We start from the raw sequence: 26,648 nt of genomic DNA on the forward strand, positions 1-26,648 counted from the left end.
TGGAAATGTCGTAAATTTGAATCTATAACTTTTCTTAGGTGTTCTTTTATTTCAATTCAGTAAGAATTGATTGAGCACATACTCTGTGCATAGCGGTGAACTGAAAGGTGTGGTATCATAGTATTCTGGAATTGTCAACCAGGGCACTGTCATCTCAGATATCATTGCAGACATGAACAGGACTTGTTTAGAGAGTCTCATCTTGAGGACTTATTTTTACCGTAAAAGATTATTAGAACAAAGAAATATGCAAAAGAATGGTAATTTTAACCAGAGGTTCAGTTTGTAGCACTATTAAAGTTGCCATTTGCATTAAAACCTTTCATTTTGCCATTTTTAAAGCCTTTCCTCACTCAAGTTTTCATCACCGAACACTTTCACGTCAAATGTTGCGTATTTTGAGTTAGCAGGTTTGCCTAAGCATAAATTAGATCTTTTGCATCACCACAGTTTGATACTCAAAACAGTATTTAAATTGTTTAAACAAATATACAGTCTAATAAAGCAGAGCAAGGCTTGTCATTAATCAACTGCGTATACCTCCAGGTTGGCCACATTCGTGCGGAGCGTGACATTCTAGTGGAGGCAGACAGTTTGTGGGTTGTGAAAATGTTCTATAGTTTTCAGGATAAGCTAAACCTCTACCTAATCATGGAGTTCCTGCCTGGAGGTAATTACTTGACGATGAAAGGTCATTTTTCCTTTTTGTTCTGTGGTTTCTCTTTCACGTCAGTTAACCCTCCTTTCTACTTTTAATCATGCTCACAAAGTTGCTTTCTATATCTTTTCTAGGTCTGTAAAGGAGGTCAGTAACCTGTCTGGTGCTGGGGTGCCTTACTACAATTCTTAGTGCCATAAAAGTAACCTTCTCATTCATTCTCATGATTTCAGATGGACGTTTCTTTCTTTTTCTTTTTAAATACATAGGAGTAAAACTAGGGACTCTGCTTGCTCTCCAGTCAGTGGGAATCATGTATAATCAGTTACCTAAGTGACAAAATTGAAGCTATGACATTCTTTGCTTCAACATTTTTGTTTCTTTTTCTATACAAGGAGTGACTTTCTCATTACCTATATTAGTAGCCAGAATCAATGTCTCATTTCTTCCTTTTTTTTTTTTTTTTTTTTTTTTTTTTTTCTTTTTTAATCTCCAATATTAATTTTTTCTTTTTTTCTTTTTTTTTTTTTTTTTTTTTTTTGCTGTGGAAGATTCACCCTGTGCTAACATCTGTGCCAATCTTCCTCTGTTTTTTTGTGTGTGGGTCACCGCCACAACATGACTGCCAATGAATGGTGTAGGTCCGTGCCTGGAAACTGAACCCAGGCTGCCAAAGCAGAGCACTCCAAACTTAACCACTAGGCCGTAGGGCCCACCTCTCAATGTATCTTTTATGAGATTTTGAGTTTTATGTAATTCAGCATGTGCATCTCCTAAGACAGCTCCAGAGTAAACCCAGAACAGAACATACCATCTGTTCTGTGGAACACAGTCTGTTTCCCAGGGAGCAGATGAACTGTGAGCAAACTCTGGTGGGAAAAAAAGAAAACTTTCTTTTTTGGTTCTATAGCAAAGCAAATAGAATTGTGGCATAATATTTTGATCATGCGACAACCTTTAGTTTAGATCTAGGGTCATGAATAATTTTTTATTAAAAATTGATGAAAGTTAGAAAAGAGTCTGGTAGAATGAGGAGAAACTTTTTTTTTTCTTCCTGCTTTTTTCCCCTCCCCAAATCCCCCCAGTACATAGTTGTATATTTTTAGTTGTGGATCCTTCTAGTTGTGGCATGTGGAACGCCACTTCATCACGGCCTAATGAGCGATGCCATGTCCGCGCCCAGGATCCAAACCCTGGGCCACTGAAGCGGAGCCCGTGAATGTAACCACTTGGCCACAGGGCCAGCCCCTAGAATGAGGAGAAACTTTTTAACATTTAAATATCAGTTCTTCATTAGGTGTTAGAACCAGCTCAGTCACCAGCCCCTTGACGTGTGTCTCCTCAAACCTTACATGCACCATCTTCCATAGCTTCTCGTGTCTCCTGGGCCCTGCCCTCTGCACTCAGTGGAGCTGGCCCGCAGAGCCGTATAGCATCTGGCCTGAGCTCTCTGATTTTCTGGGCCAGCTCACACAGGTGAGGCCCCTGGCTGCTCTCCTGGGCCACAGAGCTATGGCCACACAGCCCCCTTAGAGCCTGCCTGAGTGCAGCACCCCCATGCCTCTGGTGTGCCTTCAGAATGAATATGTGGCTGCCAGGAATGATTATGGAATCATATTTTCCAAGTCTTGAGTCAAAAAAGAGAGCATTTTAATAAACGGTTTAATTTTTGTCTGAAGGCAAAATACCCACTTTTCTCTAAGAATACAAAAATTCCCCCAAAGTTACAAATGAAATGAAATTCAAAAAGCAGCATGATGCTCTATTAAAATCAGAGGTTTCTTTCTCTTTTCCCTGTTTCTAACATAAATGGCTTTATATGAGATACAAACTGAATCTTTCCTGTTTCTCTTAGCTTTAAACTGCTTATACATATTTTCTTTGCTTTACTTTTGTCTAACCATTGAGTTAGGATCAGAATCTTTTTTCACCATTTTGTGTTGCTGGTATTAAGCAGAAATAATTAAATTTTGACTTTGCAGACAACTAAGGAGGTTACCTTTTAACTGCTAAAATACTGGTGTTGTGTTGTAAAAGTTGCATAAAGCCTGTTGGTGTGTATTTAAATACCTGTGAGAAGACACGGGAGAGAAACAGCCTGCTGGTCTTGGGAGGGGTTCAGTGTGCACTTGGGGGAGGCAGCTGTTACACAGTCCAGTATGTAGTGTTGTCAGTTCCTTTGTAGCTTTTGTTGACTAACCCTTTGCTACCTAAATCCCACATTTTTATTTGTTTGTGTTCTGGTGTTTTGTGAATAGACATTGGAGAGCTTTTTTTTTTAGCCTTGCCAAACGTTTATGTTTTTGTTTGGCTTGTCACCTATCTGTGCAACGGCAGTCTGACCTATCTGGAAGAGCCGTTTGCTTCTAGGTAGTAGAGAGGTTTGCAGATATTTGTACAGACAAAGTGAAAAGTAAAGTAGTCTTTTTCCCAAGTCCAAAAAATTATCATAAGCAAATTTACTTCTTTTTTTTTAGCCTGAGAGAAATTTCCTTTTTTTCTCCCAAGTAAAATAGAAATCACAACTTAGTGGTCAGCATCAGTTAGGTCAGGGGAAAGTGCTTTGCTCTCCATGGCTGTGAATTTGAGCTTTTCAGAGTTAGAAACTACTTCCCATTTCCCCCTATATCGGCAGTGTGGGTCACTCTCTGGAACAGTTTTGCACTGCCTTATGTTGGCAGATAGGAAAGACCTGTCTGAAACTGGCACTTACTCATGTGTTGTTTTGTGTGTGTGTGTGTGTGTGTGTGTGTGTGTGTGTATGTATGTGTGTGTGGTGGCTTTGTGTCTTGTTTCTAGGGGACATGATGACCCTATTGATGAAAAAGGATACCCTGACAGAAGAGGAGACTCAGTTTTATATCGCAGAAACAGTATTAGCCATAGACTCCATTCACCAGCTTGGATTTATCCACAGAGACATCAAACCAGACAACCTTCTTCTGGACAGCAAGGTACCGTGAGGGGTGGGGCATGCCCACTGTATCTTTACCGACCTGAGCGGCTGCCTCTGCCTTACCGCCTGTGCCACTTGTAATCACAGTAGGGTAGCTGTGAACTATCTTGTGTATTTTTCTTTTTTTACAGGTAAGTTTGTTGTTACTTCCTTTCTCTGAAAGCCTTATGATTCTATAATTTGATTGAATGTTCCTCTTAAAAACAAAGGACATTTTTGAAAATCATTAAGAGTAAAATTGATTTAGGTTGTTTTGTAATAAAACCAAAGATAGTCATCTTGTCTTAGCATGTAATTAAGTATCCTAATGTGTCACCTATGGAGAACCCCTCTGCTGGTCAGCCCCATCATTAGGGAGGAGTCCAGCCAAGAACCAGGAAGTGAGGCAAGACAACAACAATCTGTGACAAAGTTCGGGTTCTAAATCATACGACATCTGCTCAAAGAAGAGTCCTGCTCAGCCTCTTTAATGGCTTCTTTACGTTTATATTCAGACATGCACATGAGCTTAGCTGCTTGGTTCTTAAGCTCACAGCAACTTAGAAGAGAATCCGTGGGCTGCTAAACTGCTGGATACCCCTTGGCAAGTCTCTCCACTGCCTGGACCTTGCTTATCTATAAAGCGAGTATATGTATTGGTCCAGAGAAGCTCCAAAGTCCCTTCCAGGTCTAAAATTCTAGACTTTTCTGTTCTTTTAACACAGGATTGTTGTCTTGACTGAATTTTTTTTTCTTTTTTTGTGGAAGATTAGCCCTGAGCTAACATCTGCTGCCAATTCTCCTCTTTTTGCTAAGGAAGACTGGCCCTGAGCTAACATCCGTGCCCATCTTCCTCTACTTTCTATGTGGGACACCTACCACAGCATAGCTTGCCAAGCGGTGCCATGTCCACGTCTGGGATCCAAACCAGCGAACCCTGAGCCACCGAAGTGGAACGTGCGAACTTAACCACCAGGCTGGCCTCTGAATTTTTCTTTTAAGTAGAAAAGTAAATTTAATTTCTAGAGTGTTTTTCTTTCTTGCTGTCTTTTGCTAACTTTCTTGCTGTTTTAAAAAACCTGAAATTTTGGTTTACTTACTTTGAAAGCTTTTATCTTTCTGTTTCAAGAGGGCAGGAGCTTTGTCAGATAATTTCTTTTGGTTAATAGCTTCTTTCTTCATTATAAGAATAATGTACATACATAATAGAGAATTTGAACAATGCAGAGAGTTGTAAAGAAGAAAAATACCAGGGCCACCCTGAGGCAAAGTGGTTAAGTTCACATGCTCTGCTTCGGTGGCCTGTGGTTTGTTGGTTCGGATCCCAGGTGCAGACCTACACACCACTCGTCAAGCCATGCTGTGGCAGCATCCCACATACAAAATAGAGGAAGACTGGCACAGATGTTAGCTCAGGGACAATCTTCCTCAAGCAAAAAGAGGAAGATTGGCAATGGATGTTAGCTCAGGGCCAATCCTCCTCACCAAAAAAAGAAGAAGAAAAATACCTAAAAGCTAATTGTTCAAAGATAACTACTATTTTGGTATAATAGCCTCAATACCTTTTCTGTTTGTGTCAATAATTTATATACAGTTAGCATCCTAAAAGTAAATAGCTTCGTATTCTGCTTTTAAAGTGTTGGTGTATCTGAGAGTATTTTTCTATGTCATTAAGTTCAGGTACATTTTCAGTAAAGCACTGGCTCTACTTTGTGTGGTCATGTACCCAAGGTGTGTCAGTGCTGGCTTACTTCTACCCTGTAGTCTCTGGTCAGGTCCAGCAAATGTACTGAAGGCCAAGAACTTGAGGACTCAATCTAGCTGAGAAGTGGGGAGCCCTGTTAGGTGTAGATTTGCTTTCTACAATATGCTAGCCCAGACTTGTAGAAAAACGTGCTCATAAGTGAGCTCATTTGTATTCAGCCATATAGATTGCAGAAGTGAAAATGCAGAAGTTTTGAGTCCCTGCTGTATAAAGGTATTTATTTATTCGGAATAAAGCTACAGAATTCCCTGACATTCTACGGTTGAATAGCATTTGCTCCAGGCACTGCTTTTCAAGACACACTTCTTTCTTAGAAGTATCCAGGTAAAACATGTAATTATGAGAACTATAAATTAAACTCTGTTCCTTAGTTTGTAGAACAAAGTATTTGCAAATCTGAAAAAAAAGGTACCAGTTTAGTAGGCTCAAAGCTGTCTTTGGCAGTTTATTGCACACACCTGTGTGTACACACACCCCCACACACACAGCAAATCTAATAGGATTTCTTTAAAAACAAAACAAAATAATACCTGACCCATCTGAACAGGGCTTCTGTAGCCTTGTACCCTGGGAAGTTTGTGTGTTAAGCCCTGAGGATGTCCTGAAGGAAGATGGCATCACGGAAAGACCATAGATGTTGAAGTCATTGAGGCTCAAGCTTCGGCCACACTACTTCTAATTGTGTGACCATGAGCAGTGTAGATTCCTGAGTGTCAGGATTCCCTCCTCTATTTTTGGTTTTATTTCCTTGTATACTTAAAATTTCACTACCCCAAGAACACCTACCTCTCCCTTAGGGCTGGTTATGTGCCAAGCACCAGCTTGGGAGCCTTACACACATTCATTCTCATCATTCCTGACAGGAGGATATTATCAGCCCCATTTTCCTGTGAGACTGAGGGGTTGCAGACGTTAGGTAATCCTGGTGTGGGGAGGAAGAACGTGGATTGATTTCTGGCTTGGGTTCTGCCATTTCACCAGCAAGCCATTTAATGACTCTGAGTCTGTGAAGTGCGGCTTAAGAGTTATAACTGAGACAGCACATTTAAAGCCTGGTGCCTGGTTCATAGGAGGTGTGAATTTTCCTTGAAGAAAATGATAAAGTTTGAGACTTGTGATTGGAATACAGTATGGCAACATTTATCAAGAACTGTGCAGTTAAGTTTATTCCCTTTGTCTTTGGAATAATTTATTCCTTGGAATTTATCCTAATGAAATTAATTCAAGAGAAGAAGCTATGTGAACAAAGATTTGTTCATTTACTCATCATTTAACAACCATTTATTTAGACCATCTTCTGTACTATGTGTGGTTAGGGTTGGGAACACAGGCCCTGTCTGTCACAGGAGTACTTATAATCCATATTACATGAGAGTGAAGAATCAGAACTTGAGTAGGCACCCGGTATTAGGGGGATTATTAAACAAAGAAGTACTAAGTCAATTGAATATTATGTAGACATTAAAAATGGTAATTTTGAAGACCATATAGAAACACAGAGAAATATTTGATTGAGTTAGTTTAAGAAGTAGTAAAATTAGATGCTATGGAGGGTTCAATGATGTTTAAAAGTTTATATTTGGACAGAAACAAAGATAATGTACAAAAATGAAAATACTTTTATTAGTATAGTAGGATTTGGGGTGATCTTTACAAAATTCATTTGCTATTATATATGTATTTCCCTGTAGTAAAAAAAAAAGCAGCATACTTTGGCTGTGGCGCTATAGTGGATACTGTAAGGAGCTGGACAAGATAATGTTCTGTTCCACATCCCTGAATGTTCCTTCATTCTGTTACCTTGTTTCTTCTTCCCCACAGGGCCATGTGAAACTTTCTGACTTTGGCCTTTGCACAGGATTGAAAAAAGCACATAGGACAGAATTTTATAGGAATCTGAACCACAGCCTCCCCAGTGATTTCAGTAAGTGTAACAGTGATGTTAGCCTTTTTATCCCTTAACTGGGCTGAGAAGAGCTGTTCCCCGGTAACTAAAATGTGCGGGACAGGTTAGGAGCGCCTCACAGCATGTCCTGAGAGAATGAAAATGCTTTCCCAGGTTTGACTGCCATTTGTATTACAAGGTGAGGCGAGATGAGTGCTACCAAATGTGTTAAGGCAGATGTTGAAAAGTGCTTTGTTTGGAGCTCTGCTGAGGTTACTGGGGATGAATATGGGGCAGGCAAGCAAAAGTAGGAGAGGAAAACGTCCTGAGAACAATCCAGCTTAGATTTATCCTAGGCGCCTCTTTCAGTTGTGACAGAAAGAAATTTATCTTTATGAGTGTTGTTTCATTGAAGCACTATCAAACCATTGAAATTATGTAGTAAAATTACAGTTCATCCTAGAGAAGCTGATGTCAAATGTGGATTCGAAATTCAGAAGTCTCTGATTATGTAGCAATGACTGCTCTTGAAAATTTGATGGTAATTTTGAGAGATTGTGAATGTTTTAGGCCACTTGGGGCCTTTGCTTCTGAGGAGACTGAATTCCTGTAATTCTGCTTAAGGCCTACCTGTCTGTCTCCTCTCTGGCTGCGTGGTCCACGTGGGAGTGCTGCTCACAGCTCTCCTTGTGTGATTCTTTGAGTTAATGCTTTAGAGCCTCTGATTTGGGTCTGTACACTTGCGGGTAGTGTGTCATCCAGAGTTATCGCTCTATAGGCAGAAAAGCAGCGGGTCTGTGGGTCTCATATGGCTTGAACCAGAGCCTAAAAAAACAGTAAACATTCCTGTCTGAACTTGGGTTAGAATTTCTTTTCTCTACTTTTAGCTTTCCAGAACATGAATTCCAAAAGGAAAGCAGAAACTTGGAAAAGAAATAGACGTCAGCTAGTAAGTAATATCTGTGGCTTCTTAAATGCTACAAACCTAGTATGAATAAGATAAAATATGCAAATTTGCGTTTGATAAATGTTTGCAGCATATCTATCCCTTACTTTTAAGATTAGCTTAACAGAGCAGTGTCATTATGTCAATAGCAGCAGAAGTAATCTTCTGAAGGAGGGCAGATAATATTAGGTTGTTTTGGTTGTGATGTTTTCAGTGGATGACCTCATTCTGACTTTTTACATGGGTGACAACCCTTTTTCTTCTTGTTGCATCTTTTCCCTCTTTTTCGGGTGGTAAAGGTGTTTTATTTAAGCTGGAGCTCTCTTAAAAGGAAACTAAGTGCAAACGCCCACCCAGAGCTTTAGGAGCGAGCAGTAGTTCTCAAACTTTTAGAATTTCGATTCGCTTAGGTGAGTCAAGACTCCTCAGCTCATGTGCTCCACCCTTTCCTACTTCGAGGTGGAAAAAAGAACTTGGTGATAAAAATTGGAGAAAAATGTAAGGGAAATGTTTATTGCTTGCTTTATGAGTATTTGAGTATATACACATAAAATTATGCCCCACAAGCTTAAAAATAAGAAACATTATTGCATTTACCTTGATAGTACATTAGAAGTTATTTAAATAGTACAAATTCGCCAGTGAAATATTGCTATCTAGGCAAACTTTTATTCCGATCCATTGGTTCATATTTGAAGTTCAATATACATGTCCCAATGTGTAGTTATTGGAAAATTATTGACCAGAGATAATAAAAATGTGTATCACTCTGTACTTAGGCTTTGCTCAAAACCCATGGCAAATGAAATTGATGATGATAAAGCTAAACTAACGTTTGGTCACTAGAAAGCAAGAGTAACAGTATGGAAGACTATGACTAATTTGGAGTGATGATCATGCCTGTGTATTAATCTGGGAATGATGGCACTTCTGCTTGTCAGTGTATTCAAAAGTAACTTGATGGGTTTGCCAAATACTGTGTTTTGGCCAGACTTCTGAGTAAAATACTGAATTAGAGTTTTCTGTAGTATCCTTAATAACTCTCTGTAGTTCACTAGTAAGTAGCTGTCAGTCGTATGTGGAAATGGGAGCCTGTAGGATTGTTTAAGAAAGAATGAAAGGAAAGGCTTGCATTGTGATTATTTGAGGCCCATCAGTGGGCCTTAGACCAAGCTTTGAGTATTATTATGTTTTATCTTAAAGCTGGCCCTGGGAGAGGCATTAACTTAAACCGAACACTTTTGGAGCTGCAGTAGCTGAAATTAATCTTTGATATCTTTTCTCTAGTATTAACTTGGGGATACTTAAGTTTGGTATAGTCACATCAGAGTCTCCTTTCTCTAGGAGCTCTGATACTCTTTAAATGTCTAAATTCTGTATTTGGTTGCAAAATTGTTTATATGGCTTGTTGAGGGTTAGGGGACATCAGGAACAAATGTGTCAGATGCTCCTGTTATGTCTCTTCATGGAGCAGTAGATCTTAACCTTGGCTGCACGTCAGAATCACCTGGGGAACTTCAAGAACGTGCTGCTATCTGAGTCCCAACCCCAGAGATTCTGATTCAGTGGTTCGGGGTATACAGTCTCGGTATCTGATTTTTAAAGGACTCTGGGTCATTCTACTGTGCGTTGAAGGTTGAGACCCTCCACTGAAGGGACTGTTTCTTAAACAGTATCTCCTGCCTCATTGAGAAACTGATAGTAACCTGTGTTTTGGAAGCTAACAAAAGGTAGGGAATCTTCTGTGTTTTTTGTTTTTTTTTTAAAGCAAGCCAAGATTTAACCTTTGGCCACTGTGCTAATATTTATTTTGGGGTAATTAAGCTTAAATACCTTAAATTATCCTTATACTCTGAGACCAGCTTTATGCTCTTTGACGTGTACCAAAGTGTCACGGGAGACTTACTGGGAGCCACTTATGGGTCTGAGAGGAAGGAGATTTTACAATTTCCAAATTTGGAGTTAAATGTCCTTTAATAGTTTAAGATGTTTTGTTTTTGTTTTTTTTTTTAAAGATTTTATTTTTCCTTTTTCTCCCCAAAGCCCCCCAGTACATAGTTGTATATTCTTCGTTGTGGGTCCTTCTAGTTGTGGCATGTGGGACGCTGCCTCAGCGTGGTTTGATGAGCAGTGCCATGTCCACACCCAGGATTCGAACCAACGAAACACTGGGCTGCCTGCAGCGGAGCGCGCAAACTTAACCACTCGGCCACGGGGCCAGCCCCAAGTTTAAGATGTTTTTTAAAAAACATCTGAATAAACTAAGGTTCTCAGCTGTGATTAAGGTTTTTCCCTTTTTATTCCACCTACAGTAGAAATGGAAAGGTATTAAGGTCATTGTCATGTTACCTCTTTTGATAACTTGAAGAAAATAAAGCCACCCATTAGCCTTCAAAAGGTCAGTTAACCCTGTGCTTTTGACTTTTCGTGTATGATCCCATTCAACTAGCACAAAGTGGAAGGTTAATATTAGTTAATGCTTAATATAAATTTACAGCTCTAGGTTAAGCCTAACGTATATAATTGCTCACGCAGTCCATTACTTTTCAGTCCACTGAGAATCACTGAAAGAAGTAGAGGCTTTAGCTTCCCTCGTTGGCTGCTTCAGTCATATTGTAATGTTTTAAATAGCTCTGTGGTCCTGAGTAACCTGAGGCCCTAGTAACTGCTTAGGAAATAGGTATGAGTCAGCTTTAAGTTCTGAAACCAGAGGTAAGAGATGAAGTACATCCATCTTTGTCAGTTTATTTTTTTTCAGTGTAGAGTTTACAGAAGTGATTAAGTAGGAAATTAAATTGCTATATTTCCCCTAAAATCCTATATGAAATCATAAGTTGGAACATATCACGTGTTTGAAATGACTATTAACAACCAGCAAAGCTCTTTTAGAGTGCAGCTCTAATTGGCGCTGTAAATACCCAGACAACAAAAGGAAAAAGAGTGCAGATTTGAGGTATTGGGAGCCTGGAGTTAGAGAACACCTGGGTGTGGAAAACAGACACAAGTTTGGGAAGGGGCAGTCCCTAGATTAGAAGTCCCTACTGCCCGGTACTGTCAGTGCTGGCAAACACGAGTGGGCTCCCAGAGCGGGACTCTAGTTCCCAGAGTGAAAACATTACCTTAGTGTATGGGTTTGAGCCTGCTGTTGGCTATAGTTTATAACTCCCAGAGATTTTTTAACGCCTTGGTATCTTGAAGGAATTATTTTCCTGTGGCAGTAGATCTCGATTTTATAATAAAAATCTTTGAACAAATAAGGTTTACTTAACATTCAGTTATGCTGGAATAAATCCAGTCTCTAAATTGAAGGGTTTTTGTAGTTTCTTAACTTTTATAATTAGAATGAAAATACTTTGTTTCTTGGGGAGGACCCAATCCATGTTTCAGATGTTAAAGCTTTAAAGAGAACAATTGGCATTTATGTTATTAAATATATGTATTTAAAAGAAAACAATGTACAGTTATCTATATGGAAAAAATGGATTCCTACCTTACAGTATACACAGAAATAAATTGTAGATGGAAAATAAAACTTTAAAAATTTTACAGGGCCGGCCCGGTGGCGTAGTAGTTAAGTTTGTGTGCTCTGCTTCAGTGGCCCAGGGTTCGCAGGTTCGGATCCTGGATGCGGACCTACCATTCCTTATCATGCCGTGCTATGGCGGCCTCCTGTATAAACTAGAGGAAGATTGGCACAGATGTTAGCTCAGCACCAATCTTCCTCAAGCAAAAAGTGGAAGATTGGCAACAGATGTTAGCTTAGGGCCAATAATCTTCCTCACATTAAAAAAAACCCTTTAAAAATTTTAGAAGAAAATACAGGGCAATATCTTTATGACCTCGGAGTAAGGAAGGATTTCTTGAATAAGATACAAGAAGTACAAATCATAAATGAAAATTTTACCATTTTAAAGGAAAAAAAAATCCTTCTGTATATTGAAAGACATAAACAAATGAAAAGACAAGCCACATGGTCCAAGTACTTTGGAATTATCTTCCAGTTCATGTGCACACCCTGCTATCCGGCAGTTCTACCCTAGTCGTATGCCCCGGAGAAACTCTTGCACCTGTGAATCAAGAGATATGTATAAGAATGTTCATTGCATTTTTGTAATAGCGAAAAACTGGAAATAACCTATTGTCCGTTGACAGCAAAATGGTTACGTTCTGGAATAGAATATTTTAGAGCAGTGAAAACAAAGGAGATGAACAGGAATTCACAGAAAAAAGACCTGAATAGCTAATTAACATATGAGAATGTGCTCAATCTTGCCAGAAATAAAGGAAATGCAAATTAAAGCAACAAGATCCCATTTCATATTCACATTGGTAAAAATGAAAAAGTCTGACAAAGCCAAGCGTTGGTGGGATGTGGAACACCAGGAGCTCATCCCTACTAGGGGCGTTTGCATAGGTGTAGCCACTTTGGAGGACAACTGGAAGATGTCTAATTAAGTTGAAGATGCTCGTAACGCAAGACCCAGCCATGCTGCTTCTAGTATATCCTCTAGAGAAATTTTTGCGGATTGTGTAGGAGGTGTTACAGAATGTTTATTCAGGTGTTATTTGTCATAGTGAAACTTTGGAAGCAACATAAGTGTCCGTTTACCAGAGAATGGATCAAAAACATTGTGACTTGTATAATGGAGTAATTGTGTACAGCAGTGAAATGGGTGAACTGGAGCTACATGAGTAAATCTCAAAAGCATAATGTTGAGTAAAAAAAGCACGTTGCAGGGCCAGCCCCATGGCCAAGTGGTTAAGTTTGGTGCACTCTGTTTCGGAGGCCCAGGTTTGGTTCCTGGGTGCAGACCTATGCCACTCGTCAGTGGCCATGCTGTGGCAGTGACCCACATACAACATAGAGGAAGATTGGCAACAGATGTTAGCTCAGGGCAAACATCTTCCTCAGGAAAAACAAAAACAGGACAAGTTGTAGAAGCCCTTTATTAAAAGCTGAAATCTACAAGAAGTGATAGGTCATTTGGACAAGCAGGGCGCAGCAACTTCAGGGTGGTTTCCACCTCAGGAGGGAGGCAGAGGGACTCGCTGGCTTTAATCGTTTCTCTAGTTTCGTTTCTTGTAAAAAGACACATGATCTGAGACAAATAGACATGTTATTAACCTCTCTTTAATATGGGTGATGGGTAGCCGTGTGTTATATTGTCTGTGCTTTTTCTCCTGCATATTTGCAGTATTCCTAATATTTTTAAAGACAGCGCAGCTGTAATTTGTAATGTTAGGAGTGACACACTGTTGAGAGCACCTAGGTTTGGGCCTTCTGGGGGTAAAGCCTCAAGTGCGGTGCACAGGGGGAGGTGCTGCCCGGGCCTCCCCACAGCGCTGCAGTCCTGTGTGCGCGAGCAGAGTGCTGGGGCTCGGCAAATACTCCTCTGAGAACTTTTGACATCGCTGATTAGGTTTAGTAAATAGACATTCATAAATCTTTAACCTATAGGCGATAACTTTAGCTTTTGATAATAAAGCTTCCCTTTATGATTTTCTCAAATCAAAGAATATATATGGTGCAAAGAGGGATGATTTGGAGCAAGATATTTAATTTCCAAATGGGGCTCTGCCACTGAACTAGTCTGAGGCCTTGCGGAAAGCTCTTTTGGGCATCAGATTTTTTATCTACAAAGTTGAGCTATTAACATCCTTTTTGCTGAATTTTGTCAGGACTTAAACAGGCTCATAAACATATAAGAAGTACAGAGCCTGGCACTCACTGGGTGCTCAGTAAGTTGTGGTACTAGTAGTTATGACACGTACCTTTGACCTAGTGAACTGTGGGCTTTGGCTATATGTAGGAAGATCCCTTGCTCACTGACAAAGCTTTATTGTTCATTTTGGAAGTGCTCTGGCAAATCAGACTTGCTGTTAAGCTACTGAGCCGTCCTGCTTATTTAGTTTGTGGGTAGCTCTAGGTGGTACCTGAAGCCTTAGGCGTCTAGAACAGAACTCTGGGCACCCGACTGCCTGCTGGGCCTCCCTGACGTGTGGTACGTGTTTCAGGCCTTCTCCACAGTAGGCACTCCTGACTACATTGCTCCCGAGGTGTTCATGCAGACCGGGTACAACAAGCTCTGTGATTGGTGGTCGCTTGGGGTGATCATGTATGAGATGCTCATCGGTAAGTTGCATGCCTTCAGAGGGCTCTTTCTGTGCAGCCAGGAAAGATTCTTGCATTGTTAATAGACTCTTTCAACTGCGGGTGATCTAAGCACTTTCCTTCCTGTGGTTTCAAAGTGAAGTTTCCTAGGGAGAAGACTCTTGGCCGTCAAATGTACCCCACCATATCCTCTGGCTTACTGGCATCCTGTGGTTGCTTTGCTGATCATCTGTCATGTTTTTCTTCTACTTTTTCATCTTCTCCATCTAGTAGCTCTTTCAGTCACTGGCATTTATTAAACGTCTATTGTATGCAGAGAACTTTAGGCATTCCCTCACAAACTCTTCTTATTTGCTGTTCACTTTCTCTCTCAAAGCCTTCAAAGCATGGAACCCCCTGGCCTTTCTCCCTCCTATTTGGATGGTGTGTCTGTGTATCTGGGGGACACATCTGTGGGTGTGGTCATATGCGCAAAAGCACTAGGAGAGTAAGTAGGTCTGTGGTGGCACTGAGTGAGTCTGTGTGGATGACTGCTGCGGTATCTGGAGCCTTGTCTTCGGAGACATTGGGTGGCTGCCTGTGGAGACGATGTAGTTTGTGGCGGCCAGGTAGAGGAATACGGCATGTGAGTATCCTCTTGCCTGTAATTCTCAAAAAGAGGCCTGGTGGTCACTTTTAAAACCTATGCTTTCGTCTTACTCAACTTGTTTGGCACTTTACCCACATAAGGCTATTCCGAGACTGGAGTAATTTCTTAATGGTGCTATTTCATGCTTTGATTTCTCCTTTGGGCACAGTGATACCCACATCTGCACCTCTGCTTATGTCCTCCTTTCTTTTCCCAGCTTCAGCTGTTAGCTGACTCCTTAGTTACCAGAAGTACAACTTCATTTTGGGTTTAGAAGTTTGGGGGGAAATCAAAAATTGCTTTAGATGTTTTCTGGTATGAGTGGAAATGCTGTCCATGTCATGGAGGGAAGGACATATGGGGTCATTAAAGATGTATAGAATCATATTATGGAGAATAGTCTGTCGGATTCAAGGTCCTGGGATGCAGAGGCTCCGAAGTTCCTTTTTGATTGCAGGCTACCCACCTTTCTGTTCTGAGACCCCTCAAGAGACATACAAGAAGGTGATGAACTGGAAAGAAACTTTGACTTTTCCTCCAGAAGTTCCTATCTCTGAGAAAGCCAAGGATCTAATTTTGAGGTATCAGTCAGAAATACCTCCCCTGCCCCCCCACTTAGGCTTTTTGACATGAAGGAATCCATTTTTTTTAAACTTTCATCATTTATCCTGGATCTGCCCCCTGCTTCTTACCATTCCTCTCTTTAAAACAAAGGGAGGTTATTCCTTTTCTTTTTCTCAGGAGACTCCCTGAGGTGTGCTGAAAGGCCTCTGTCTTTTCCAGATTCTGCTGTGAATGGGAACATAGAATTGGAGCCCCTGGAGTTGAGGAAATCAAAAGTAATTCTTTTTTTGAAGGCGTTGACTGGGACCATATCAGGTATATCTCTATGAAAGCTTTCAGGATTATTTCAGAAAGGCTGTAGTTGGCTTAATACTGTCTTGGAAGCACTATTACTGGTAAGCCAAGTAAGAGAAGAGAGCTGCTTAGAAATTCAGGTTCTCTTCTTGATTTTCATTCATGGTGAGGATTGAGAGTTGAGGCTTCCTGTCGGCCATGTGCCATGGGATATGTTGAAGCCCGCAGTTATTTCCAAAGGGAAGTGACCTTTGGGTCCCATGGTGAAGGGAGCATCTAAGAAGCAGGTTGCCATTGCTTTTACCTGGAACACACAAACCTCTCTGCTGTTGGGGGCCACCAGCAGGACTGTCCTTGCCCACAGGGTAGGGGCTATCACTGGGAGAGAGAGAAGGAAGAAAGGAGTGGAAGAAGGATTGGGGTGGGCAGTGGTGCAGGCGGGGAGTGGTGAGGGAGAGTGAAAATTGTCATGGCGGGGGTTGTAGAGTGCTGTCAATGGTGACGAGACCCCGTACCACCTGATGTGTCTCAGACCCTCTTACTCAGCATTCATTGGTTGCTAAACAGAAGATGAAACTGCTGTCACCTCTTTGATAATCGTGTTCTGATTTGTTCCCTTTGTCTCCCGTGTGCTGCATTTTTAGCCACCCTACTCATTGGCGCCTCTGGTAGAAGAAGGCCAGAGCCCTACGTGAGGGGACACTGAGAGGTTCAGTTTCCCTTTTTAGCAGACAGGGCAGGCCATCAAGGGGAGTGCAGTAACTTGGGATTTAAATTTCTCATTATTTTTGTCTTTCTTCTTAGCTATGAATATTTATATTTTTTCATCGTAACTTATTTTTTGTTTGGATGTAGTCAGTTGGCGTGGTTGGTCAGTGGTCATGAGCTTTTCAGAGAAAGTAAATGCTGCCAGCCAGTGGATAGTCCTCTCATGTCAGACCAGGTGTCTTTTCTGGAGAAGGCTTGGTTATGATCACATGATTACTAACCATAGTAATGTGTGGCATGTCTGTTCTTGGCAGAGAGAGGCCTGCTGCAATATCTATTGAAATCAAAAGCATTGATGATACCTCAAACTTCGATGAGTTTCCAGAATCTGATATTCTTAAGCCAACAGGTAATACCACCTAACTGCCTCCCGCTGCCTTATAAGTCCATTATTTCCTCCCAATTTAGGATGATGTTTACAAATTAGGATAGGGAACATGGAGGGAACCTCAGTTCCTCGGGTTCTTTGTAAGTATTTTTCCAGTGCTAATACTGGGTAGCAGTGGGACCGTGTCGAGTGGGAAATGGATACAAACTCCCATGTTTAGACTTAACGTGATGGGTAAATCACAAAGATGTTCTTTTGTTGTTACTGAATTAAAGGTTAGGTAACGTGAGATAACACAAATGGGAAAAGAAAACTTTAAAAATATTTATGAAAAATAATGAGGTTCAAAGAACACAGGCAAGCAAATGTAGAAAATTCGCAGAGTGAAAAGCAACTTTTCCCAAATAGAAACTGAGGTGTGTTCTTCAGAATGTCCTGCCTTCAGTTCTGAGTAGTCCATCTGGGTAAGGCAGTGAACCATCTCTTACATCTATTTCTTTCCCAGTGGCAACAAGTAATCACCCTGAGACTGACTACAAGAACAAAGACTGGGTCTTCATCAATTACACGTACAAGCGCTTTGAGGGCCTGACTGCGCGGGGGGCAATACCTTCCTACATGAAAGCAGCAAAATAGTACGCTTGAACCGGAGTCCTAAATGTGTAACATCACGGTCTTCCTCTCATACACTCTTTTGAAAGAGCTTCCAAGAAGTTTATGGAACCTACCAATATGTCATGGTAAACTTGCCTGAAATGTGATAGTAAGTGGATTCTCTTCCATATGCATCTGAAAACCTGTAGAACAAAGACAACCATCTCTACTACATTGGCCATAAACTGCTGTCCTGCTTCTTCAGAAGCATCACGAGCCAATTTGATAGATGTTTTGAAAACCTTGTGTTTTCCTAAGTTCATCAGAACGAAGGGGAAAAAACAGCCATCATTCGACCTTATTGAGATTGTAACATATACTTATCAAATATCAGCCAATTCCTGTCATTTCGTGACGTGCTTTCCGCCAAACCCACCAGGTATTTTTTTCTTTACAGCTAAAAGTTCCACAGTACAGGAAATAAAGCAATAATGAAAGCCTCAGCAGCCAGCATTCTGGCTGAGGGAAATGACCCACCACCCTCTGACCGGGTGGTGATGGCGGTAGTTTCCCCCCATACCTCGGCCTCGGGCAAGTGGCTTTGTATAGCCTCCATTCATGGTGCACTTTATTTATGGTACTAGGATAAAGACCTTCAATCCGCTGACTTTTTCCTTCTGCCCACCTAAACACTCATGCTGTTTTTCTGAGTGTTGATGGGGCGATACCCGCTTGATCCATTGCTACTCTTAGAAGACCGAAAAGCCGCCGGGCGTTGCCAAGGAGTCCTGGATCACGTGGAAGACCCTCTTCACGGCTGTCTCAGAAAATCCCTAGACGGATGTTGCCATGGACCAGCAATACCGAGTGCTGCCAACAGGAATTCGGTTTATTCCTGGGAACACAGCAAGGAGAGCCCAGGCAGAGGCAGGCGGCCTGGAACCCGCTTGGCTAAGGTGCTGCTCCGTCTCTGGAACCTCCTGGGAAGTGGTGAAGGACCAGCCCAATAGAAAGTGCTGAGCCAGCCTACAAGTCCTTGTAAAGTCCACTCTCAGTCCTGGGTGCAACTGTGTTTTGTCTTCTCTCTCGGTATTTCTCGTCTCCCGACTTTAAGTAACCATTTTGCCTTGGAATCATGATTACAGATTTTTCCTTTGCAGATGCCTTTCTGGGGGATGCTCCTCTCTACCCTAAAGGGTCGCCTGCAGCTTGGACTGTCCAGGCCTCTCTGCTGTGGCTCTCCCTCATGAGAGACCCTCTGAATTTTAGCACAAAGTGCCTTCTCTTTTACAGCTGCCACCACCTTTAGAGGACTTCTGCTGTGTCAGAAAAATATGGAGCCTCCATATTAATGCATTATTACTTTTTAAAATTTTGATAACTCTTAAAGCATCATTTGCACCTGTGTGGTAACTTTGTTGCAGAGTGTGATGGCCAAGCTATAACTGGGGGACTGCTTTCTGCCAGTCTTGAGGTTAAGAGCAGCTCTGAAAGGAAAGTATACCCTAGCTTAGCCATTCAGAAAAGAAAAATGGTATATCAAAGTTATAGCAGTAAGTCAAACTGCTTTGGGTTTTAATGTCTTAGAGGAAGAAAAAAGATGATTAGGGGAGTATTAACTCTGGATGAAGGTAATGTGTGTGCCCCTTAATCTTTCATTCACGGTCTATTAGTGAAAAGGAAGTAAATGCGATTCTTTTGTGCAACTTGGCAGTTTCTTTGTATTACCCAATAGTTGGGGTCATGACCCCGTGTCCTGTAAGAGTGTGAGAATAACAGGAGTGGTGACAGTCTGTGTGTTGGGGAGTGGCAGGGGATGGTTTGTTTTAGGGGGAGATGCCCACATTTGAACTTTGAAACTTCTGAATAAACTGCGTGAAAATGATGGTGTAAATCTGATGTGTTTTAAAGCAGATGTGATTCAGAGAGGTGGTGTGCTGGTGGCTTCTTTTATCCCCTTTGCCTGCAAACCATTGGAACACTGCATCACCAGCTTTAGGCACAGTGCCTTTCTGTCTCAGGGAAGCTGGGACCTGCGGTTTTGTTCCCTGAGAACAAGTCTTCTTAATGGATGTCCATATAAAGAGACAGTCTTCCGTTGGCCCTGTGTATGTGCTCTTTCCACCTGGCTCAGTGTTAAAGGGCAGTGGGCTGTCCCTTTGCAGGAAGGCCAAGGGAGACCTGCTGACAACAGTGCTGTCAACTGGCGCACCCACATGTACAACTCCAGAGCATGGCCAGCCATCCTCCTGGTGCCTTCATCATTCCTTGCCAAATCCATTGCAGTGATCTCTTAGCTGACCTCTTAGTCCCTGGTCCTTCCCCTTTCAAGTGTTATCCTTCCTGCTGCCAAAGAAATAATTTTAAATTTCCAATCTGATCATGTCATTCTCCTGCATAAACCCTTTATGGCTCCCAGTAGTTTATAAAACGAGATCAAACACTCTTGTCAGAGGTACAAGAGTCCTTCCTCATCTCTGCATCACCACATCCCTTTCCCTGATGACAAGCAGCGATTATTTCACCTTTGCTCATACAGTTGCGTTGGCCTGGAATACTTCCTCTCCTTGTATTCATGGATCCGAAACAACTAGTGTTTGTCCTCTATAATTTGGTTCATGTGTCACTCCTAGAATCCTCTTGGGAACTCTGCTCCTCACAGTAAGCCTGGCTACTCCATCCTTTCTGGCTTCCCCAACGACCTGGACTGTTTATGGATTTCTCCTCCACGCAAGTGGAAAAGCCCCTTGAAGGGAGGAGCTGTATCCTAGTCAGCGTGTCCCTGTGGCCAAGCAGTGCTTGGGACAGAATAAACTCAACAGGCCGTGTCTTCAGAGCATGTTCTTAACCTCTGTGCTGATACAGGCAGGCCTGCTAGGGAGGCGCAGGCTTGCTTTACGGCACCCCTCGAAGTTGTCAGCATCACTAGGAAGCTCTTAGGCTAAGTGGGCTGAGGGAGCTCAGCAGACATCTGGCTAGAGTAGGGCCAGACCAAAGGATGAGCAAGAGGCTCCACAGCAGCGGCCTGCCTGGACTCCACCCTGCTGTCTCCCCTGCCTTTCCTTCCTGCCATGGTTCCTCACTTGCTTTAAAACAAAACTAGAACACAGAAGTTGGTGAGTCCTCTTACCCTTCACATTTACATTTGGCTTTGTGAGGTCCTACTTAGTTGGATTTGAGGGTTGAAGGGGTCTTAAATGCAAGTTAACCAGAAACTTGAGAAAGCAGGCCATTAGGGCTCTGGAACCTGTGAGCTCTAAAGAAACAGCAGGGTGGGAAAAGCACAGGCAGGCTCGAGGCCAGCCCCACGGGAAAGGAGGAGGCTCTGTTCTGGGCAGTCTGGCTGCTACTCCTTTCAGTCCCTTTTAACATCTTGACTTCCAATTTTATTTTCTGCTAAAAAACAACATGGACGCAAATGATAATATTTTATTATTATAGAAAAAGCATCCCAAACATAGGTTTCCGTAAACACTGGTAGGTGAACAAGTGCAACTTTAAAAGTCAATACAAAGTAAAGGGGCAAAACCTGCAAGCATTTTGCCTTTGAGAAATGTAACGTTCTCCTGCAGGTGATCCCACCCACAGCGCGAATGTGGCTCCATCTCCCATGAAGGCGTCAGGTTTGCTTTCTGAACTCACTATGCCCATTTGAACAATTTCAAAACGATGGCAAGAAGTGGCATTGAATAAATTACTAATACCCCCTGATTCTTAACTTTCTATTGGCACTTGATTAAAAAGCCTCCACATCACATTTTGACAATTTGAGTTAAAGCCTGTGCTCTGATTTTACTTAGACAAGGACCCGTTGGGACACTATCTGAAAATATATTCCCCCTTCCCAGGCTTACTCCACAATACTTTCATAGACCTCTATACATCAGGTATCACAGTTCTCCTGGAATTTAGTTTAAAATAATATTGGCTATTGCATATTGTGCAGTAAATACAACTACTTTCTAGTTTCCTTACCCTTTAGCTATCATCCTTTTAACACCTTTCCTCCATGCTGGGGAAACCAGTAAGTAATCTCACGAGACACTGTGACGCCATCTCCTTGCTGCTCTCCAGCTCCTCAGTGGCAGTGTTTCCTAAGGAACTATACGTGACAGGATGCAGACACACACTCAGATTCTAAACCTCAAATTCAGGTTCATCTTGGCTTGCTGAGACACCTCTGAGTAAGACAGCCTGAGTTAAAACCATTTTCCTGTGAAAATGTTTCTGTATAAGCAGCCTGGCTTACTTTTTAGGCACTTAGAAAAAACACCAGACCTGAGTTCCAGCTTTTTTATTAGAAACACCTCTTGCCCATCTGGCCAGTAACTGACTCTGAAGGGAATGGGCACAATCCAGCCCTTGTCCCTGCGAGGACTGAGGTCCTGCCATTGCGGAATGTCCTGGCCCTGGGGACAGAGCAGCTGTGGCTGAAGGGAACCACCCAATCACAGTGATGCTGAGTGCAGGCTGGGAGGGCATGGGGTGCAGAAGAAACCTCCCTCTCCACCGGAAGGAACCTGTGGGCCAGCTTCTTCCTCAGACACACCACCTGGTGACACTGGCACATTTACCTCTACAGATTCCCAGCTCACTCAAACTCCAAGGTTTGGGGCCAAAAGCATGTTGACCCAATTTGGAAGGAAAAAAGACCCAGTTCTTGACAGCCTGAGGAAATTAATCACACAGAACAACTTGTTAATTACATGCCATACTTTCATACCTGGCTTTTGACCTAAGCAAGGACTAGTGAGTTTTAGAGTGTTAGCTGGAGCATGTTTACACTTGAATGTTAACAGTATGCAAGCTGTATAACAGAAGTTACACATACTTGTCAGAGACTACATAGTTAATTCAAATTTCCTTTGTGATGGCATGGGAGTCAACTGAAAAGCATAGAGGAAGCACCATTAAATAATCACCTGGACTGGTCAACTGCTAGTTGAATGTATGAATGTAGGTAAGCTCAAAGCCAAACCTGACCTCAAATATGAGCCAATTAGTTTCACAGAAATAAAACTACCCTCTGGCTACAAAATAACCCTAAACCTTAACCCTGGCCATCAGCCTTACAAATGGATGCCAATGGTAATCAGAAGAACTCTGCACGTGGGAATTGGCTCAGTTTAACTCCTTACTAGGGCTTTTTCTGCATAAGGAACAGAGCATTGATTTCCACTGTGATGCTGTTCACACGCACGGAGAACACACTTAAGAACCCTTGTTCAAGCCTGCAAAGAACAGCTTTCATTACCCATCTGACTTTACCTTTGGAGGATTGTGACTAGGGCAGTCATAAAATGGAATCAAGTAGCTTGCCTTATAGTATCTTACGGGAATGGAATTTAAGAAAACAGTCATGTTCTCATCTTAAAGAACTTGAAGGAAACTATGTGCCTCTTCATAATCTGTGATGAGTAAATGCTCTGGGTAGGTACCTGGAAGGCCAAGCTCTACCACAAAATGGGAGATAATCCCAAGACACTTACACCTGGCTCTAGACTAAATTTTGCTCTGCTGTTAATAGCCATGGGACATCAGGGAAGGTCATCAGTACTGGGGGGACTGGGAGTGTGTTCTGGGTTGTCATCATCATGCATTGTTAATCCATAGCTGAAGAGCAAACAAAATTACTAGGCCTAATCTCCCTTCAACTCCTCCTTCCTTTGGGGATGACATTAGTACGGTTTCCTTACCCAGTGTGAGCAGCTGATAGGCTATTTCAAAAACTGAAATAGCCTGATATGCAAAAAAATTCCACAGTATGAAAAGAATATACAAAGAAAAATTCTGCATGGGGACAAAACCTGAGCAGGTGATGTTTCCCCACCCAGCTTCACCCCAAATGCCCCCTCCTCCCTGGAGCTCTTATTACAAGTCTACTGAGAAACTGAGCACTTGTGAGAAACTTCTGCCCACATCTGGAATGCCTTTAAGCTGTATCTGTCGTCTCCCAGCGATACCCACAGCAACGTGCTGCCCTAGGGTGAAGACCTGTGGCTTCATACTAGATTCCGAGCCAGGATAATCAAAGTGGCCTGATTTAGAGAGTTCTACTTCAGTTCTAAGTTTCATTCCAAATGAATAATCAATTTGTTTAGGCTCAAAAACCTTGAAGCTAAAAAGGTTTCCTAAACATTGTTATGCCACTATCCCTCCTGTCAGAGAATCTCTCTGTGTGGTTGGATTGTTCACTGCATTAATGAAAAACAGAACTGAACTGAAGCTCTTACAAAGTTCCTTTTGCACATTTTGAATGAGGGCCCAGTTCTTCCCAGGTGCAATCTGGGCACACGGGCCACCAGGAATGGCATCTTCATTAACCTCTAATGAGCATCCCATTAGTGCCTGTTTGCAGAAGACAGAGATTGTCTTTTAAGTTTGGTCCCTTTGCTCAGTAATTTGCCTGGTACAAAACAAAACAAAACAAAACAAAGCCAGGAACAAAGTGTCAAGGATGAGGATTGCTTTGCTGAGCATGAGGCAAGAGGAGTCCTGACTTCCTTTCCTGCTTTTGCAGTAATGCAAAGACTCAGTGAACAGCACCAGACCCAAATTTTTCAAGTTACCAAGGCTGCTGTAAAGCTGGTAGCTTAATTACCAGTGAGTGCTTTCATCCCCTGCCAGAGGCACAGACTGACTGAAAAGGACACACGTTGATTATGGGAGAAAGAGAAAGGATGAGGGAGAAGCATGTCTCCTACTCAGGGTGAGACAAACCACAGGGAGCACTGGCTGTGGGCCTCCCAGACAGAAAACCTCTGAAGAGGGGTGAACCCACAACTGGCCCTAATCCTGAAAGTCATTAGAGGCCATCTGAGAAAGTGGGGCATTTAGCCGGTCAAGTTCATCCACTTGGGGTGGGTGGTACATTAGTATCTCCTGGTCCTCTAAGACGTCTTCTCCAGCAGCTACCAGATTAGTGAGGGATTTGCTTCGAACACACTGGAAATCCACATGGCGACTCTTTCCTTCTTCCTTTTCCCACGACATCTGGATAAAGGGGCGCTGCACATAATTATAGATTACTTCAGATCGGCCACCAGGTCTTCTCTTAATTTTTTCTTTACAGGTAGGGTAACCTGAAACAGGAAAAAGGCCGTTCTCAGGACTCCAGCAAATTGCTCACTCTGGCTTCCATACTTTCTCCTTCCTAACCACATCAATTTCCTCCCAAATCCAAAGACTATGTGTGAAACCTACTGGGAAAGTGCCCAGGCTCTGACCATGCCCTCCCACCCCAACCACCTACACGCTCGCTTCCCTCCTGCTCAGGTTAAGGGGTCTTGTCCCTAGAAGGGAAGGAACAGAAATTCTATCCCTTCTAATGGAAGGGGGAGAGAAAGGCTTATTAATTTCAGAAGCCTTTAGACGCTGGCCACAATACGGGAACAAAAATCCTGCTGGCGCAGAGCTACTCCAGTCCTCTAGATCCACTGCTCAGAGGGCATACTGTATGAGAAGTAGTTAAGGAAATGTGGACTGGTTTATCCTAAAGAAAAAAACAGAGATGCTGCCTAAAACATCAGAAAGGCTGTCACATGGAAATGGGAGAAATCTTATTCAGAGTAACTTCACAGCTAGAGCCAGAAGGAAGACAGAAGAGGGAGGCAGTTATCTACTAGATTCATGACGAATGTTCTCATGGTAGAAGAGTCTGATGGGCTGCTCTGGGAAATGGAGTGATCCCTATCACCCTGTCTGTGGGGTTTCCAAAGACACAAGGGAGGGACACAGTAGAAAGAGGTTTAATGGATGATCTCAAAAATCTCTTCCAACTTTAAATTCCAACCTAAGTTAGATGGGTTTCGTGGGCAAGACTGAGACAGCAAGAATAGCAAAACACAAAAGTCAAAGACCCATGGAGGGAAGACCAGGATGGCTTCAGCACTCTCCAAGAATCAGTTTCCAAGACCCTTCCGTGGAGACCACAGGTTGGAAGCCATTGCTCAAGATAGTTTAAGGTTCTGTCCATACATCCAGATATTCCTCAAAGGTATGTAGTGGAATAAACTTAAATTCGGAGTCTCCAAGCTATAGTTTTCAGATGGGCCCTTCCAGATCCCAGGAAGATCTTCACCAAGATTGTTGGTGGCATGGCCCTCCCACTTAGTGGCTCCATGAGCCGTGCAACATTTACCCACCAATGTCCTTAGCCCTCAGTGCTCTTCATCCTGAGGCAGTAAACTGGAACTTATTCCTACAGCTGCTTTAAAGCATTTTCAACCAGAAATAAAATGAAAAGGAAATGTAAGGTCAAACAAAAAAAAATAGGAATCCTTCAAACTTGGGTAGGAAGATTGTTTCCATGTGTGCCTGTTCTCTAGGTCTCCTGGAAGCTGAGTTTGAAGGCCATAAGCTGTGGTCATAGATCCAACCTAGTCCATAAAGCCGTGCAAGCTGAAGACTGACTGGGATATGTTTTACCTTCAATTCCAATGCGAATGTTTTTCAGGCCCCGCTCCTTTAACACTGTTTTGGCGACATCCCGATTCTCAATGTACTTGAAGAATCTGTAGAGCTTAGAGCTGTAAAGAACTAGAAAAAAAGTCTGGTATTAGTCAGAGCAAGATCTCCACAAGATGGAGGAGACAGCTACCAAAATGAAAGGTACATCTGACTCTGATGCCAAAACAGTCCAGATGGATCACAGACTAAATGTTAAGTAATAACCATAAGCAAACACCATATGAGAAACTTACAGTCTCAAGGTGGGGAAGGCCTTTCTGGGTATGACATAAAACCTAGAAGCCATAAAAGAAAAACTGACACCCTCGGCTACATAAAAATACGTCTCTACTTAGCCAAAACCACCAATAACAAAGCTAAAAATGGCAAATAATCAACTGGGAAAAATATTTGCAAACTCATACTACAAAGGGCTAATTTCCTTGATAAACAGAGAGGAGTAACAAATAGCTTTCACAAATCACAAAGTTTTTAAAAGACTAACAATACAATTTTCTAACAGACAAAAGACATGAATACAGTTAACAGAAAAGGAAATTAAAATGGCTCTTAAAAATTAAAAGGTTCAGTTTCATTCATGAAATGAGAAATGCAAATTAAAACTCAAATGCTGTTTTTTACATATCAGAGTGGCAAAGATAAAAGTTTAGCAAAACAGCGTTTGGTGAGGGTATGGGAGACAAACCTGTCATACATTGGTTT

At 42.1% G+C, this 26,648-nt stretch overlaps 2 protein-coding genes across 5 annotated transcripts in view; one reads left to right on the forward strand and one right to left on the reverse strand.

The window, feature by feature from the left end:
* STK38 (serine/threonine kinase 38) overlaps nucleotides 1-19,362 on the forward strand; it is a 38,138-nt gene extending 18,776 nt beyond the window's left edge. For both annotated transcript variants that reach the window (XM_046639689.1, XM_046639688.1), the window contains exons 6-14: nucleotides 547-670; nucleotides 3,458-3,612; nucleotides 7,180-7,282; nucleotides 8,131-8,192; nucleotides 14,205-14,322; nucleotides 15,387-15,510; nucleotides 15,713-15,808; nucleotides 16,810-16,904; nucleotides 17,389-19,362. In XM_046639689.1, the coding sequence (XP_046495645.1) occupies nucleotides 547-670; nucleotides 3,458-3,612; nucleotides 7,180-7,282; nucleotides 8,131-8,192; nucleotides 14,205-14,322; nucleotides 15,387-15,510; nucleotides 15,713-15,808; nucleotides 16,810-16,904; nucleotides 17,389-17,519 (1,008 nt within the window). In that variant the 3' untranslated portion in view covers nucleotides 17,520-19,362. The remainder of the gene's footprint in view (nucleotides 1-546; nucleotides 671-3,457; nucleotides 3,613-7,179; nucleotides 7,283-8,130; nucleotides 8,193-14,204; nucleotides 14,323-15,386; nucleotides 15,511-15,712; nucleotides 15,809-16,809; nucleotides 16,905-17,388) is intronic.
* A 1,530-nt stretch (nucleotides 19,363-20,892) lies between these two features.
* KCTD20 (potassium channel tetramerization domain containing 20) overlaps nucleotides 20,893-26,648 on the reverse strand; it is a 33,565-nt gene continuing 27,809 nt past the window's right edge. For all 3 annotated transcript variants that reach the window (XM_046639692.1, XM_046639691.1, XM_046639690.1), the window contains 2 exons: nucleotides 25,905-26,015; nucleotides 20,893-24,559 (listed from right to left, as the gene is read on the reverse strand). In XM_046639692.1, the coding sequence (XP_046495648.1) occupies nucleotides 24,267-24,559; nucleotides 25,905-26,015 (404 nt within the window). In that variant the 3' untranslated portion in view covers nucleotides 20,893-24,266. The remainder of the gene's footprint in view (nucleotides 24,560-25,904; nucleotides 26,016-26,648) is intronic.

This window comes from Equus quagga, chromosome 15 (genome assembly GCF_021613505.1).
Source record: "Equus quagga isolate Etosha38 chromosome 15, UCLA_HA_Equagga_1.0, whole genome shotgun sequence".
NCBI classification, from domain to species: domain Eukaryota; kingdom Metazoa; phylum Chordata; class Mammalia; order Perissodactyla; family Equidae; genus Equus; species Equus quagga.